This window comes from Capsicum annuum, chromosome 3, assembly GCF_002878395.1.
Source record: "Capsicum annuum cultivar UCD-10X-F1 chromosome 3, UCD10Xv1.1, whole genome shotgun sequence".
NCBI classification, from domain to species: domain Eukaryota; kingdom Viridiplantae; phylum Streptophyta; class Magnoliopsida; order Solanales; family Solanaceae; genus Capsicum; species Capsicum annuum.
In genome coordinates this window covers 43523461-43540056 of record NC_061113.1, presented here as the reverse complement: position 1 = coordinate 43540056, position 16596 = coordinate 43523461, and the positions used below count along the sequence as shown (strand labels likewise).

At 40.3% G+C, this 16596-nt stretch overlaps 1 protein-coding gene across 5 annotated transcripts in view; it reads left to right on the top strand.

Annotated features, from left to right (window-relative positions):
* The window catches only part of LOC107863878 (rab GTPase-activating protein 22), a 22345-nt gene extending 6654 nt beyond the window's left edge, over window positions 1-15691 (top strand). For 2 of the 5 annotated variants that reach the window (XM_016710062.2, XM_016710060.2), the window contains exons 5-12: window positions 1205-1515; window positions 12577-12699; window positions 12776-12864; window positions 13274-13379; window positions 14257-14354; window positions 14603-14866; window positions 14943-15026; window positions 15365-15691. In XM_016710062.2, coding sequence (XP_016565548.2) covers window positions 1205-1515; window positions 12577-12699; window positions 12776-12864; window positions 13274-13379; window positions 14257-14354; window positions 14603-14866; window positions 14943-15026; window positions 15365-15379 — 1090 coding nt within the window. In that variant the 3' untranslated portion in view covers window positions 15380-15691. Of the gene's footprint in view, window positions 1-1204; window positions 1516-12576; window positions 12700-12775; window positions 12865-13273; window positions 13380-14256; window positions 14355-14602; window positions 14867-14942; window positions 15027-15261 lie in introns of all 5 variants that reach the window. The other 3 variants (XM_047407955.1, XM_047407953.1, XM_047407954.1) reach the window with 2 other exon arrangements.
* The last annotated feature ends 905 nt before the right edge of the window (window positions 15692-16596 follow it).

The following is a 16596-nucleotide window of genomic DNA, read 5'->3' as shown; positions in this document are numbered from 1 at the left end:
CCCCGTCGCCCTGCCCCTTCGCATCTTGCGAATAGCCTCACAGACCTCATCTACCTTAAAACGCCGACAAAAGCCAAAGTCGCGACACTCCTTCTTGGAATGCTCCAACTCCCCTAACACCACACCTCTATCCCCCTCATCATTCAAGAGCCTATGGAAATAGGACTGCCATCTTTTCTTAATGAGGCCGTCTTCCACCAAAACTTTGCCATCCTCCCCCTTAATGCACGTTACCTCCCCCTTAATGCACGTTACCTGGTCCAGATCATGACCTTTCCGTTCCCTAACCTTGGCAAGCCTAAACATCCTTTTCTCCCCGCCTTTCACCTCTAATCCCTTATACAAATGCTCAAAAACTGCTGTCTTAGCAGCCGTGACTGCTAACTTAGCCTCCTTTTTTGCTACCTTGTCCTCCCCCTGCTCACCCGCTTCTCATCTTCATCCTTGATTTCCACTAACTTAGCGTAAGCCGCCTTCTTCATCTCGACCTTTTTCTTAACATCTTCATTTCACCACCAATCCCCCCGATAACGGCTAGACCCGCCCCTCGAAACACCCAACACCTCTCTAGCTGACTCCCTGATGCAACTAGCAGCCCTATCCCATATACTATCCACGTCCCCCTGCACCCCCACACCTCCATCCCCTCCAACTTCACCCGTATCTCCAAAGCACCTATCGGAGTCAGGTTGCCCCACCTAACCCTAGGTCTACCCTTCCCACCCCGCCTCATCTTGTCCTTCTTGATAATCAAGTCCATCACCAGGAGTCTATGCTGGGTCGCAAGATTCTCACTCGGGATTACCTTACAATCTCTACACAATGCTCTATCCCCCTTCCTAAGCAACAAAAGTCAATCTGAGTCTTGGCTATCTTACTACGGAAAGTAACTAAGTGTTCTTCCTTCTTCGGAAAGCTGGAATTCACTACCACCAACCCAAAGGCCCTCACAAAATCAAAAGAGCAGCTCCCTCACCATTCCTAACCCCAAACCCAAAGCCCCCGTGCACATCATCGTACCCTAACGGCAAAGACCCTATGTGCCCGTTGAAATCCCCACCTATGAAAATCTTCTCCGAACTAGGCACGCCTCTAACCACCTTGTCCAAAACCTCCACAAAAAAAATTAAATAAAATTTAAAATTTTAAAAAATAAAATAAAAATTAGTGGCCTAAATTAACGATCTGAAATTTGCATCCTCAGGGAGCAGTATGCTGCATGGAAATCTGAATGTCAAAATATTGTGCCTATCATCGGCAGTGGAAAATTAATCACTAGTGCTATAGTCTGTAATGATGGGCAACCTATAGCATCTGATGACGGGCAACCTATAGCATCTGATGACGGGCAACCTATAGCATCTGATGACGGGCAACCTATCGCATCTGATAATGGGCAGCCTGCAGTGTGTGCAACTAGTACCAGTAATTCACAAGATAATGATGCCGTGCCAGCTCATAATGGTGATTTGGACAAGAAAATGCTTCAGTGGAAGCTTATCTTGCATCAAATTGGTTCGTACTTCTGCCATTTGTTCTCTATTTATATACAGTTTACGTTCTCTAGAATCTCTTCCTCTATTTCCATGTGTTTGACTATTACTGCAAAACTTTCTTTGCCAATAACACTCTTAAAACTTTCTTAGGATTTTCTCGTTCAGAACTATTGGTGTTTGAGTTATGCAGTTGTCTTAAAAAGTTACCAACAAATGGCATAAAAAATAAATAACTAATTAAAAAGAGAAGCCCCAAGGGAGGCTCCTAGCACTGGAATTGTTGCAGTAACATTCTTGAGAACCAAGGTTCGAATGCCAGCGGAGGCGACACTAGGTGAATCGTTCCCATCTGCTAATTTGATTGGAGTTACCTGGGGTATCCCATGGATTAATTGATGTGCATCAAGCTAGTTGAAAGACCACCATAATCAACAAAAAGGGGAAGAAGTGAACTTTTGCATTTATTTAAGTGGTCAACATAAGTATAGTTCTGAGATTTGCAGTTCTTAGTTGCAGACAATGCAATAGATCAGCTCATTTTAAAGATTAGCTCTACCCACATACGATAATTAAGATGAACTGGTAAAAATAGATAAAGGGAGTGATGCAGTAAAGTTGCCTCTTCTTTTCAATTTTGTTGGTACGTATTTGTATAGTAGTCAGAGTGTAGTTCTATGAAATTGAGATATAGCTATAATGGACTTTGGTAAGTGGAATTACGCCATGTTATAGGTACCTAGTTTGCAGATGTAGGAAGAGTTTCTGGATATAGATACTCTGTGTGTATCTTAAGACTGTAATTCTCTAAAGATGGTCCTTAGCCACTGGCAAATCGTTACAAATACAAATAAAGGATACCAACAGGTCTTTGGCTGTTAATTTCTCTGATAAGTTCAACAAACGAGATAAGTGGTTTCTTTTTCTTTGTTACTGGATGCTGAGTTGAAGAGAAACTGAATCACTTAGAGAAATAATAAGTGGTAGGAAGAGTGAAACTCAAGATCGCTTAATGGAACTGAATTTTAGTTGCTCTCAAACGCAACTCTTGCTGAGGTTAATTTTGGAGTTTTGGTTACAGTAAGCCACACATTCTTTTTGTTAAGACATGATTGTTTAACCGCATCCATTTGCTGACTGGTCGAAAGCAGGAAAAATTTTGCACATCACTTTGAGAAAGCTTCCTAGGTAATTGAGTTATCTGCTTCCCTTCCACAGGCTTTGTGAACATGAAATAAGAATTTTGCTGTATAACATGAAGCACATGCTGGTTTTCAGGCATGCTCTTCTACAGACCAACCGCTTCACCTTGGTTGGGATGTTGCATCTCCAAACTTGTTTCCAAGGATCGGAGATTCTTTCAGGTTGACCCAAGATATCTCTTTTATAGAATCTTCCTAGAGTAAACTTTCCATCCTTTTCATGTCTCCTTCTAATTGTATCAGGTTCTGCACTTGGGCATGGAAATCTCCCAGCCTCTGTAGTAAATCAGCCACTCTTCCACCTCCCGGTCATTCAGTAATCTCCTAAAGGTGATCTCCCACCCATGAGGAGACCAAGTCTCAGCCATGGATGCCCCAGGGTTTCTACAGAAAGAGAGAGAGAGAACGTCTGGAAAAGCTTCCATGAGGGATTCCTTACCAATCCACTTGTCTTTCCTGAACAGCACCCTAGTACCCTCTCCCACTTCCTAACATATGTTCTCAGACAATTTAGGCCATAAGTTCCATGTAGTCCTCCAACATGAGACTCCATAAGTGTTGGTCACGGTGTTAGATATCCATTGATCAGTCTGCCTATACTTGCTAATGATAACATCCACCAAAGAGCATTGTCCTCTTTACCAAACCTCCATTGCCATTTTGATTGCCATTTTGATAGCAAGCACCTGTTCTTGTTACAACCCGAAAATCAAGGGTCATGGTGACACTTATCGCGGCAAGCCTTGACAAGTAAGCTTATCAACCAAACTGATATAACAAGGGAAAACAATACCAAAACCCGAGACAAGGCTTCTAGAGTGAAGCCGAGCCACACAAACATGATAATAGAGGAAATATAATCAAAGATACCAAACCAAATCACTTGCAATCAGAAAATGTCCCAAACGGTAGCCCAGACCGTCTCCACTAATAGTTCTACTATATACACATATAACAAATACAGGTAGGGAAAAGAACAATATATACGAACACCAAATACAAGTATAAGAAGATAGAACAAATGGACAGATATCAAGTCAAGAACAGAAATACAATCACAGAATAAACACAATATGTGGGATGCAATGAAGATGATGATGATGTTGTGATGCACGAGGTCGTCGCACAACCTCCCTATACCCCTACTGAGCTGTGCTCCTGAGGTAGGGTCCATGGGGTTTCGTCAATCCATATACAACCAATATCCATAACTCCTCTCCGGCACATACATCGGTAAAGGGTTTTTAAAGATGTCACATTTTTTGTCAGAAAAAGCCAGTGTTTTCAGTATTTCCACGGTGGTACCATTGTTTCATGAATGAATATGATATGAGGATGTTACACTCACAACTAACCAAGATGAGAATATCCAATATCTAACCAATATACCAACCATGTAAGCCAAGAATCCACTCAAATCAACTAACCATCCATGATCTAATATAATCCAGAAACCATCAAGTGAAACATGCAAGAAAAATGTCATTCATACCACATAAATCCCAAAATCTAGGCTTTTCCCACCAAAAAGAGTGCAACCAAACATATATCAAATACTGGGCTACAACATCATATAAGACCCAGAAGGGGAGCCTTGGAGTAACTGGTAAAGTTGCTGCCATGTGATCAGGAGGTCACGGGTTCAAGCCTTGAAAACAGCCTCTGGCAGAAATGCAAGGTAAGGCTGTGTACAATACACCCTTGTGGTCCCCCTTCTCCGGACACCGCGCATAGCGGTAGCTTTAGTGCACCGGGTTGCTCTTTTTTTTAACATCATATAAAACCCCACACGGTCACTCATAACAAATAATATCACAAAACCACCAAGAATTATCCACATAGGTCCCCACACGGGCACATAAATCACCTAAACACATTTTCCATGATACAACCCCATACATATAACATGCTTTACATTATTATAACTACCTAACCCAGTCTGAAGAAAGTTGAGTTGTAACCTACCTCTAATGCCGAAAGCGGAACAAATAAGCCTTTATCATCGAGCTTTCACCTCACGCACGGATCCAAAAATCAACTATAACTCACAAATATAGAATCTACACGTAAAATGAAAGCCGATGATACCCATATTTCCGACTTTCGAATCGGGGTCAAAATGGAACCTGCAATGGGTTTTCAAAAAAGAAGATAAAATTGATTTTTTTTTCAAAAACATCTTTTCCAAGATTAAAGGAACTCATAGGAGAAAACCCAAGTAAAAATGGGGTGAAATTGGGGTTTGAATCGAAGAAATGATAATTTGGGTCTTCTGGGCCAAAATCCCCAAATTCCACCTTTAAATTCGAGTTTAAACAAGATTTAAATGATACAATCGAAGAAAAGTAGTTGAAATAGGAGTTTGGAGCTTATCCAAGCTTAGAAATGGAAGAAAATGCCCAAAAACTCGATCCCCAAGCTCTAAGTCTCGAAAATGGTGAAGAAAAATCGAGAAAAAGATTATTTATACCCAAGTGACAGATGCACTAAAACGGTCAAGTGGCTGCTTTAGAGGTCACCATTAAAGCAATCAAGTACTGTTTTAGCGGTGCAAGCTTAGCGTGCCAGTCCGCTAAAGCAGACAAGCGCTGCTAAAACGCCTTTGCCCAGCTGGTTGCCGGCAGCTAAAACGGCCAGTAGCGCTTTAGCGCGTGCCGCTAAAGCGGCCAACATGTCGCTTTAGCAGTTGCACCAGCTGTGGAGACTTGAAAATTTTTAACTTTTCAAACTATGCTACCCTATCAAATTCGACGCACCGAACTCAATGGCGATATCAGAATTTCAAAAAAACATTGTTTTCATAAAATTGACCCTCGAGATCTATTTTCACAACTTTCCGGACGGAGGATTGAAATGAGATATAAAAGTAGTAAAACCAGGATTGAAATGAGATATAAAAGTAGTAAAACCACACCAACTATGTTGTAACCTAAAATCGACGATTTGGATCTGCTGGCGCAGTCCGTTTTTCCATCCGACGCACAGATCAAAAGATGTTGACCGAAGTCAACTAATAAGTCTTTAAGACCACCAAAAATCACAATCTCGCATAAATCACATCGAAATGCATTGAGAATTGTGCCAAACATCCCCACACCCCAGAAACACCACAATGCAACCACGAGGAGGGGTAAAATTAACAAATCACACAGAAATGAATATTTCACACAAATCATCAAAAATCAGGTCAGTACATCATCCACCCCTAAGAATCTAGTTTATCCGCGAACTAAAGGCAATAGAAATACCTGAATCAGTGAAAAGTTGGGGATAACTACTACGCTTATCAGATTCGACCTCTCAAGTAGACTCATCTACTATTCAATGCCTCCACTGGACCTTAGCTACAGGAATAACTCTAGAACGCAACCGTGTAACATCCCTGGGCCAGGATGGAGACAGACTCCTCAACAAAAGATAACTGCTCACGTGACTGAACTGAATCCCAATGAATGACATGAGACTCGTTTGAAATGTATCGCCGAAGCATAGAAACATGAAAAACTGGATGAACAACTGATAAATTGAAAGTAATGCTAACTCATAAGCCACATCCCCAATAGTTCGAAAGATCTCAAAAGGTTTAATATACCTGGGGCTGCCCCTCTTCCCAAACCTCATCACGTCCTTCATGGGCAACATATGCGAAGGAAGACACTATCACCAATACTGAATCTCAAGGCACGAAGTCTACGATCCGCATAGCTTTTCTGCCTACTCTGAGCCGCTCGAAGTCTATCTCGAATGACTCGAATTCTATCCAAAGACTCACGAAGCAAGTTCGTACCTCGAGGTCTAATCTCCGAAACATCAAACCAACCAACTGGAAAGTGACAATGCCTACCATACAAAGCCTCGAATGGAGCCATCTCAATACTGGAATGGTAGCTATTATTATATGCAAACTTCACCAAAGCTAGATGCTGACCACCAAAGTCTAACACAGGCGCGGAGCATATCCTTCAAAACCTGAATAGTTTGCTCTACTGACCGTCGGTCTCGGGTGAAATGCTATATTAAGATCAACCTGAGTACCCAACTCGTTCTGAAAGGTCTTTCAAAAGTGAGATGTGAACACTAAACCTCGATCCGAAATGATAGACACCGACATACCATGAAGACGGACTATCTCACGAATATAGATACGGGCCAACCTCTCAACACTGAAGGAAACCTAAACCGAAATAAAATGAGCAGATCTGGTCAATCGATCCACGATGACCCACACACTATTAGAACCACGAGAAGTACGAGGCAATTCTGTCAGAAAGTCCATACTGATTCATTCCCATTTTCACTCGGGAATGGGTAGCCTCTGAAGCAAATCATCATGTTTTATTTGCTCGGCCTTCACGTGCTGACAACATAAGCAAGAGCTACAAAATCCGCTACATCCTTCCTCATACCACCCCACTAGTAATGCTGTCTCAAATTACGGTACATCTTAGTCACTCCCGGATGAATGGAATACCTGGAACAATGAGCCTCCTCCAAACTGAATCTATTCCGATCACTCACTCTCGACACACAAACTTGGCCTTTAATCCTCAAAACACCGTCTGAATCAAGTGAGGCTTCCTTAACCTTACTATTCAACACCTTATCCTGAATCATTCTCAGCCCAACATCATCAAACTGATGAGCTCGAATCTACTCCATCAAAGAAGACCCAGCTTCCATGAATGCCAAAATACTCCCAGATGTTGAAATATTAAGCCTAACCATCTGGTTAGCCAAAGACTGAACCTCCAAGGCCAAAGGCCTCTCTTGAGTTAAAAGATGCGCCAAGCTACCCATACTAGTCGACTTTCGGCTCAAGGCATCCGTAACCACATTAGCCTTGCCCGGATGATAGAGAATAGTCAAGTCATAATCCTTAAGCAACTCAAGGCAACGACGCTGCCTCATATTAAGATCTCGTTAGGTGAAGAAATACTGAAGGCTACGATGATCCAAGAAAATATCATAACAAACTCTATACAAGTAGTGCCTCCACAACTTCAAAGCAAAAACCACCGTGCACAACTCCAAATCATGGGTAGGATAATTCCTCTCATGGGGCTTCGACCGACGAGAAGCATAAGTAATCACCTTACCCTCCTACATCAACACAACACCTAACCCAACACCAGAAGCATCACAGAAGACGGTAAAACCCACGCCGTCCTTGAGCAAAATCAAGATAGGAGTTGAAGTGAAATCCTTGAGTTTTGAAAGCTCGCCTCACAAGCATCGGGCAACATCTTCTTCTGAGTCAACTTGGTCAACGGAGCTGCAATAGATGAAAAACCCTCCACGAAATATCAATAGTAGCCCTGCTACACCAACAAAACTCTAAATCTAGGTAGGAGAAGTAGACCTAGCTTAATCACGACCATAATACCATCCTTGGTCACCACATACCCAAGAAAAGGACAGATTCCAACCAAACCTCACACTTAGAGAACTTAGCATACAACTTCTCATTCCTCAATCTCTAAAGTATAATTTGCAAATGCTCCTCATGATTGGCCTTACTTTTGGAATTAACCAAGATGTCATCTGTAAATACAATAACAAAGGAATCGAGATACAGTCAAAATACCCGACTCATCAACTCCATAAATGCGGCTGGGGCATTGGTCAACCCAAAAGACAATGACCAAGAACTCATAATGACTGTACCGAGTCTGAAAATCTATCTTCGAAATATTTGAAGCTCTAATCCTTAACTGGTGATACCCAGATCACGAATCAACCTTCGAAAATACCAAACCACCCTGAAGTTATCAATACAAGGAAAAGGATACTTATTCTTACTGTCACCTTGTTCAACTGCCAAATACACATACGCATAGACCCATCCTTTTTCTTCACAAATAAGATAGGCACACCTCAAGGTAATACACTAGGTTGGATAAATTCCTTATCCAACAACTTCTGCAATTGATCTTTCAATTCTTTCAACTCTGCTGGGGCCATCTTATAAGGAGGAATAGAAATGGGCTTGGTGCCCAGCTCAACATCAATAACAAATATCACGATCCAGAGGCATACCAGACAAATATGTTGGAAAGACATCCATGAACTCACGGACAACTTGAACAGAATTCAAAGTAGGGAAAACAACACTAGTATCACGAATATGAGCCAAATAAGACAAGCATCCCTTCTCAACCAAACGATGAACCTGAAGGAAATAATAACACTCTTGGTGCAATACTCGAAGCTGGAGAAACACTAGGTGCACTCGCAGGTGCACCCTTCAAACGAGTCAACAACCGGATCAACAACCCCTCTGAGGCCCGGGGGAGAGTTCCCTAGTGCTATATCTGGATGGGGCAGATCCTCGTGCCTGACCTCTTACTCAATCCTGACCACGAGTCGCAACTCGCCCTCTAGACTGGGCCCTTTCCTCAAATAATGGATCCACATCTCTAGCCTCACTGGATCTAATCCTCACCATTTGCCCAGAAAGAGTGAAATATGACTTAGAACACAAGGTATGAAAGATCTGTACGATGAGGAACAAAATAAGGGAAGTTTCCTAAAGGCATCTTATAGCCTCTCGAAGATAGATACGGACGTCTACGTACTGATCCGCGAGACTCGATTAAATACACCGTTCTTACACTATTGAGACCAATGAAACCTGACTGCTCTGATATCAATTTGTCATGACCTAAAAATCAAGGGTCAATGATGACACTTGTCGCGATAAGCCTTGACAAGTAAGCCTATCACCCAAATTGATATAACAAGGAAAAACAATTCTAGAGCGGAGCCGAGCTACACAAACATGATAATAACGAAAATGTAGTCAAAGATTCCAAATCAAATTCCATAACCTGGTGTCATAGTGTAAGAACTACTAAATACATCTCGAATGTCAAAGATACAATAATAGTCCAGAAAGGATCAAAATCTGTCTCTGAATATTGAATAAAGACATGAAGTAGACAGGAAGAGGTAGTAGGCCAACTCCTGAAACATAGGACGTTCGCTACCTCGAATATACTCCAAATGCCGCCTGAATCAGCGATCCGTGCGGTGCACTCGTACCTAGATCTGCACTGAAAGGGCGCGGTAGGGATGAGTACAGTCCACTTGTACTCAGTAGGTATCATAGGCCGATTGAGTAAAGTAGAAAATAAAACATATAAACACAAACTATGAGCACGTCACTTGCAATCGAAAAATGTCCAAACGGTAGCCCACATCATCTCCACTAACAGTTCTACTATATACACATATATTAAATACAGGTGGGGAAAAGAAGAACAAATATACAAGAACACCAAATACAAGTATAAGAAGATAGAACAAATGAAAAATATCAAGTCAAGAACAGAAATACATTCACAAAATAAGCACAATATATAGGATGCAATGAAGATGATGATGATGATGATGATGTGGTGATAGTGATGGTGATGATGATGATGATGATGATGTGATGCACGAGGTTGTCGCACAACCTCCGTATATATATACCGAGCTGTGCTCCTGAGGTAGGACCCGTAGGGGGTTCGTGAACCTATATACAATCAATATCCAATACCAATATCCATAACTCCTCTCCGGCACATAAATAGGTAGAGGGCTTTTAATGATGTCACATTTTATGTCAGAAAAAACTAGTGTTTCCAGTATTTCGACGATGGTACTAATGTTTCATGAATAAATATGATATGAGGATGTAATGCTCACAACCAACCAAGATAAGAATATCTAATATCCAACCAATATACCAACCATATGAGCCATGAATCCACTCAAATCAACCAACCATCCATGATCCAATATAATCTAGAAACCATCAAGTGAAACATGCTAGAAAAATGTCATTGATACCACATAAATCCCCAAATTTAGTCTTTTCTTCACTAAAAAGAGTGCAACCAAACATACATATATCAAATAGCAGCTACGACATCATATAAGACCCCACACAGTCACACATAGCAAGTAATGTCTCAAGACCACCACGTATTGTCCACATAGGCCCCTACACGGGCATATAAATCACCTAAACACATTTTCCATGATACAACCCCATACCCCTAGCATGCTTTTACATTATTATAACTACCCAACCTAGAAGAAAGTTAAGTGATAACCTACCCCGAATGCCGAAACCGAAATCAGCAAGATTTCACCTTACGCAAGGACCCAGAAATCAGCTAAAACACACAAATATAGAATCTACGCGTCAAAAGAAAGCCAATGATACCCATATTGCTCATTTTTGAATCGAGATCAAAACGGATCCCCCAAAATGAATTTTTAAAAAAGAAGGGTAAAATCAAAATTTTTGTCCAAAAACTTTTTTCCTAGGATGAAAGAAACTCATAGGAGAAAACCCAGGTGAAAACGGGGTGAAATTGAGGTTTGAATCAAAGAAATGATAATTTGGGCCTTCTGGGCTAAAATCCTCAAATTCCACCTTTAAATACGAGCTTAAACAAGATTTAAATGATAAAATCGAAGAAAAGTAGTTGAAATAGGAGTTTAGAGCTTACCCAAATGAAGAAAATGCCCAAAAATCGATCCCCAAGCTCTAAATCTCGAAAATGGTGAAGAAAAATTGAGAAAAAGATTATTTATACCCAGGTGCCGCTAAAGCGGACGAGGTCTGCTAAAGCCCTTGCCCAGCTGGTAGCCAGTTGCTTGCTTTAGCATCCGCACCAGCTGAGTGGGGCACTAGCTGTGTTGACTTGAAAAATTTCAAGTTTCGCGGACCCTCCGGGATCATCCGGCATCCCGAGAACAAAAATGAACTATGCTACCCTATCAAATTCGACGCCTCGGACTCAATGAGGATATTAGAATTTCAAAAAAATGTTGTTTTCACAGAATTGACCCTCGAGACCTATTTTCACAACTTTTTGAACGGAGGGTCGAAATGAGATATAAAAGGTGTCAAACCACACCAACTATGTTACCAACCTTAAATCGACGTTCCGGATCTGCTGGCGCAGCAGATCAAAAGATGTTGATCGAAGTCAACTAATAAGCCTTTAAGACCATCAAAAATCACAATCTCGCATATAAATCACACCCCAGAAAGACCACAGTGCAACCACGGGGAAGGGTAAAATGGTCTAATCACACAGGAATAAGTATTTCGCACAAATCATCCAAAATCAGGTCATTACAGTCCTGTAGACCCAAATTCTTGAACTAAGTCCATCTGATTGCTTACTGAGCTGAGCAGTTCACCACTTCAAGAGGTGAATACCTTTCCCTTTCTTGTTGCCCAGCTAGAGTAAATCCCTTCTCAGTTTGTCCAGTCTTTCCTCCACCTTAGCAGGGAGGGCATCCAGGACAGAGTTGACCATTATTATTCTACCTCCCAAAGACAAATACTGTCTTCGAAGTGGCTAGCTTTTTCTCGGTCTTCTCTGCAGTACCATCCCATATCTCTAACTCCTTACCATATGCTGGTTTACACTTTACATACATAGTATAAAATGAGTACCTAGAGTTTATGGTAATTCACTCTTGCTTTTCTCCTTACACCTGCCAATTGTACAAGGCTTTTAAGCTTTAACAAGCATGTTGACATTGCTTAGTTCCACTTCCTGCTTGTTCAATTGAAAGATGGAGTTGCTCAATCCTTTCCCTCTCTTAAATCCAACGTGGTATATTTTTGGAGCTAGTTTGAACTTTGTAGACTGGAAGACATTTTGAATAACTGTTAGAAATTTTGAATGATAAAGTGATAGTAATCAACTTGATCCTAGTGACTTTACAGTTGTTCAACTTCTGCTATGTATAGATTGCTTGAATATGAAATATCAAGAAACAACTCTTTGACTTGGCTAAAGAATCTGGTGTTTCAAGTCAGACTGATTTTCTTAGTATATCTAAAACTATCATGACTTATGATGTTTATTTAGGTTTGGATGTTGTTCGAACGGATCGTACTCTTGTATTTTACGAGAATGAAGCTAATCAGGCAAAACTTTGGGATGTACTTGCTGTCTATGCCTGGATGGATAAAGATATTGGTTATGTTCAAGGTATTATTGGAATATTAGACATTTTCAATATTATCAAGGCCATTCATCAACACCCCATCTTGTTTTATGTGAACAGGAATGAGTGATATTTGCTCTCCAATGATAATTCTGCTTGAGAATGAAGCAGATGCATACTGGTGCTTCGAACGTGCAATGCGTCGATTGGTATGTATATTGTTTCTAATGCTCTGTTAGTGAGTATTTTCTTAAGGTGCTATTATTGGAGACCATAAACGAGTTGCAATAACAAAAGGCAAAGAACAAAAGTAAAAACACCATAATGGTCACACCATTGTTTGAACATCTACTTGTAAAAGTTAGCACAGGAGTTGCTCTTCTTTAGTGATCTACCATGTATTTAACTATAAGCATATTTTAAATGTATTATATTTATCTTTTTTCAAATGATTCCCTTGCAAGATAAAATTGGTCACTGGAAAAAGGGATGTTAACTTACACATGTATTTGTATGCTCCTTATCGACATTTTTCTTTCACGTGATGCATTCTTTTGCGCTCATTCCTCCAGATATACTTTCCTTATGTTTATAACCACTCAACTTTCATTTCAACAGCGAGATAATTTCAAGTGCAGTGCAGATTCAGTTGGAGTGCAGTCTCAGCTAGGTACTCTAGCTCAAATAGTTAAAACCGTCGATCCAAAGCTTCATCAACACCTGGGTAAGAGAGGCTCCTAGTCTTTGTAAATCCTCTTACTTGCTATTGCCATGAGTTTAGTGGAGAACTCAAGATCATCATGACATTGTTACTATTCCTCTCCAAATATATGATGTAGTGTCTTGAACCATTTGCTTGATTTTTTACTGGTGTCTTGTGATGATGAAGTAGGATTTCGAATATCATGATAAATTCAAGCATTACCATCCTACAATCTGTACGAGCCCATCGTAACTTTTTCCGATTATCAACTTTCATCATTTGAAAAGGAATGCCCCTAAAGGATTGAGAGAGAGAGAGAGAGACAGAGACAGATACCACAGATGTGAGGTTTTTTACGTTGTAAAACTGAGTCAAACTTCTTAAGAGTTATGGTTCGACAGACAGGTACAAAGGGTAAAGGGAAGAAGTTTCATATTTTGACAATTATGGTTGGAGTTTCGGACAGGAAATAGTTGTCTTTTTATATATCTTGGCCTCAGTGCAGGGTAAATATTTGTTGGACCCTTGTGAGTGAAAATTAACTTACCTTCAGGGATTACAGTAAGCTAGGAGAAATGGAGCAACAGAATTACATTCTTTAATGGTTAGATATCTCTGGTGGCTGACTCAAATTACTGTACCATTTTGTCATTTGGAGCCCTAAGTAACAGATCATAAGTTAGTCATAGTAATGGAAATCCTGCGGTCTGAAAGCCTTCATATGTGCATGTTTACTTTTTTGGAAGTGTTGATTCATACTTGTCAAGCAGTTAAATATTGAGAATGCCACAGATTACTTACTTTACTACCAAAACACGGAGTAGAGGCTAGGACTAGATTTTACTCTCTTTCTATCTCTCCTCTATTTCTCTCACAATAACTATAATTGTATTGGCAGAGGAGCTAGATGGTGGAGAATATCTGTTTGCATTTCGCATGCTGATGGTACTTTTCCGCAGGGAGTTCTCTTTTGTTGACTCACTCTATCTTTGGGAGGTGAGAACCTACTTTTTTTTTTTAATTTGTAATTATTAGATATATACAGCAAAATAGCTTGCGCTAGTCTTTGATTTATTGCTTTAATAATGTTTGTAGAGAATGCATGCCAGCATTTTGTGTTCTAGAAGAGTGTAAGTTTTGACATAAAGGTCGATTTGAAAGAACTATGGGAGGTCCAGGGGCCATGATGTAGGTAGGAGTTATTTTCTATCTTCTGATGGATGCTATTTTTGTCTATTATCCAGGTGATGTGGGCCATGGAATACAATCCAAACATATATTCATCATACGATGACAAAAGACAAACCCTTCTTTCTGAATTATTGTATGATGATAAACCGGGTGATAAGCATAAACTAAAGGAGTATGGGAAGTTTGAAAGGAACAATTTGAAAACTGGTGCGGCAGAACAGAATAGTGCTCTTTCTGTTTTCCTGGTTGCAAGTGTTCTAGAGACCAAGCATAGACGACTTATGAAAGAGGCGAAGGGCCTAGATGACGTTGTACAGGTCATCATTCTGTCTTTCTATATCTATGTATTCCACATTATCATGTCTACTGATGCTGACAAGAAAAAGTTTCCAGATCTTGGGTGAAATATCAGGGAATTTGGATGCAAGAAAAGCATTAGATGAGGCATTGAAGGTTCATAAGAAGTACTTGAAACAGGCAAGTTTTTTTGTCTACTGTCTTCAACCTCTCATCAACCGAAAAAAACGAAGAAAAAAAAAAAGAAGAGAAAAATGACAGAAAATGGAGAAACTTAATGCACCTGTTGTTTACACTATTTCACGTTAATGTGTCGTGGTTTAAGTTATATAGTGAGATGCTAATATATTAGTTAACCATGGTTAAGTGATAACAACAAATGACATGTGTTAATTGATTTTCGTATAAACATCAGGTGTAGAAAAATTTACCACCCCCACCCCCGGGAAAAAAATGATCCCCTAACCCTTCAGTCTCAGTACAGGTAACTCAGTTTCCTTTCAACACACTTGATGCAGGCTAAAAAATCATAGTTGGAGCTGGTAGTGGTTACTGCAGCAAGCACCTCCTGTGGTTAAAGTATTGTCTCAATTTTTGTTTTTTCATGATTAATTTCATTTTTTAAACTCTTTTTTGGGATTTTATCCTCTTTGCTTTTTAACTCCTCCCCCCCCCTCCCCTCCCCTCCTTTCCTTGGAGGTGTAATTCCTCTTTGAATATATTAGTCATGTCTGCCTTCTATAAGAAAGAGGTGCATGTATATGAGTTTTGATGTGACATGTACATGACATATTTTGAGATGCAACTATTTTAACAACTCCAGAAAGTATGAAAATTGCAAGCAAGAATTGGTGTTGTACAATACTTTTTCCTTTATTGAAATTAGTTTCAATTGCTTTATGAATGAAAGAAGTTTCAGTTTGAGATACTAGAGATATGACAAAGACAATTAGCCTCCATTGGTGATTTCAGCCCATATTTATAAAATCTGTCAATTTAATCCATATTAATGAGTTGGATCACTTATATTTCAGTTTCAGTTGGATAAATATGCGCTTCAGTCTTTTTCTAACCAATAAAAATATGAACAAATATATGCATATTCACATAAAAGCGCACTTCTGTAATTAGAAGAAAATATTTTCCTTAAAATTTGAGAAAGAACATCTTTTGTATCAATAAAACACACCAAATGCATCCCCAGCTCGGACTATCCCTTCACATTACTTGTTTATCTCCACTACCATCGCCCTGGTACCGATTCCTTTTTGCCTACCTAACCCACCCCGGGTCAAGGATTGTGTCTTTTGTTAAGAGTTGGGGATTAGGCCCAGAATTAGGAGTGGGCATTAGAACTCGAATCACAGGTCAGGGGTGGAGTTTGGTTATGGATCAAGATTGGGAGTTGGGTCTCGGGTAGGGTTCAGGAGTTGAACCTCGAATCTTAGGCCTGAATCGGGAATTGAACCTTGAGTCAGAGTCGAGTTCAGGATCAAGAAAAGGAATTGAGTCTTAAGTCCTGGGTTAGGATTGAGGTAAGGAGTCGGGTCTTACGTTGAGGTCAAATCTCAGGGCGGGAGTAGGGTCTCAAGTCCATATCGAGATCGGTAATTGTGTGTGCCATTGGGGTTGAGATCAAGAATTGGGTTTAGATTTGGGTTGGGTTGAGAGTCAAGGTCGGATCCTGGATTGGGATTGAAAGCCGGATCTCAGACCGTGAGTATGGTTTCGAGTAATAGATAGGGGTGGG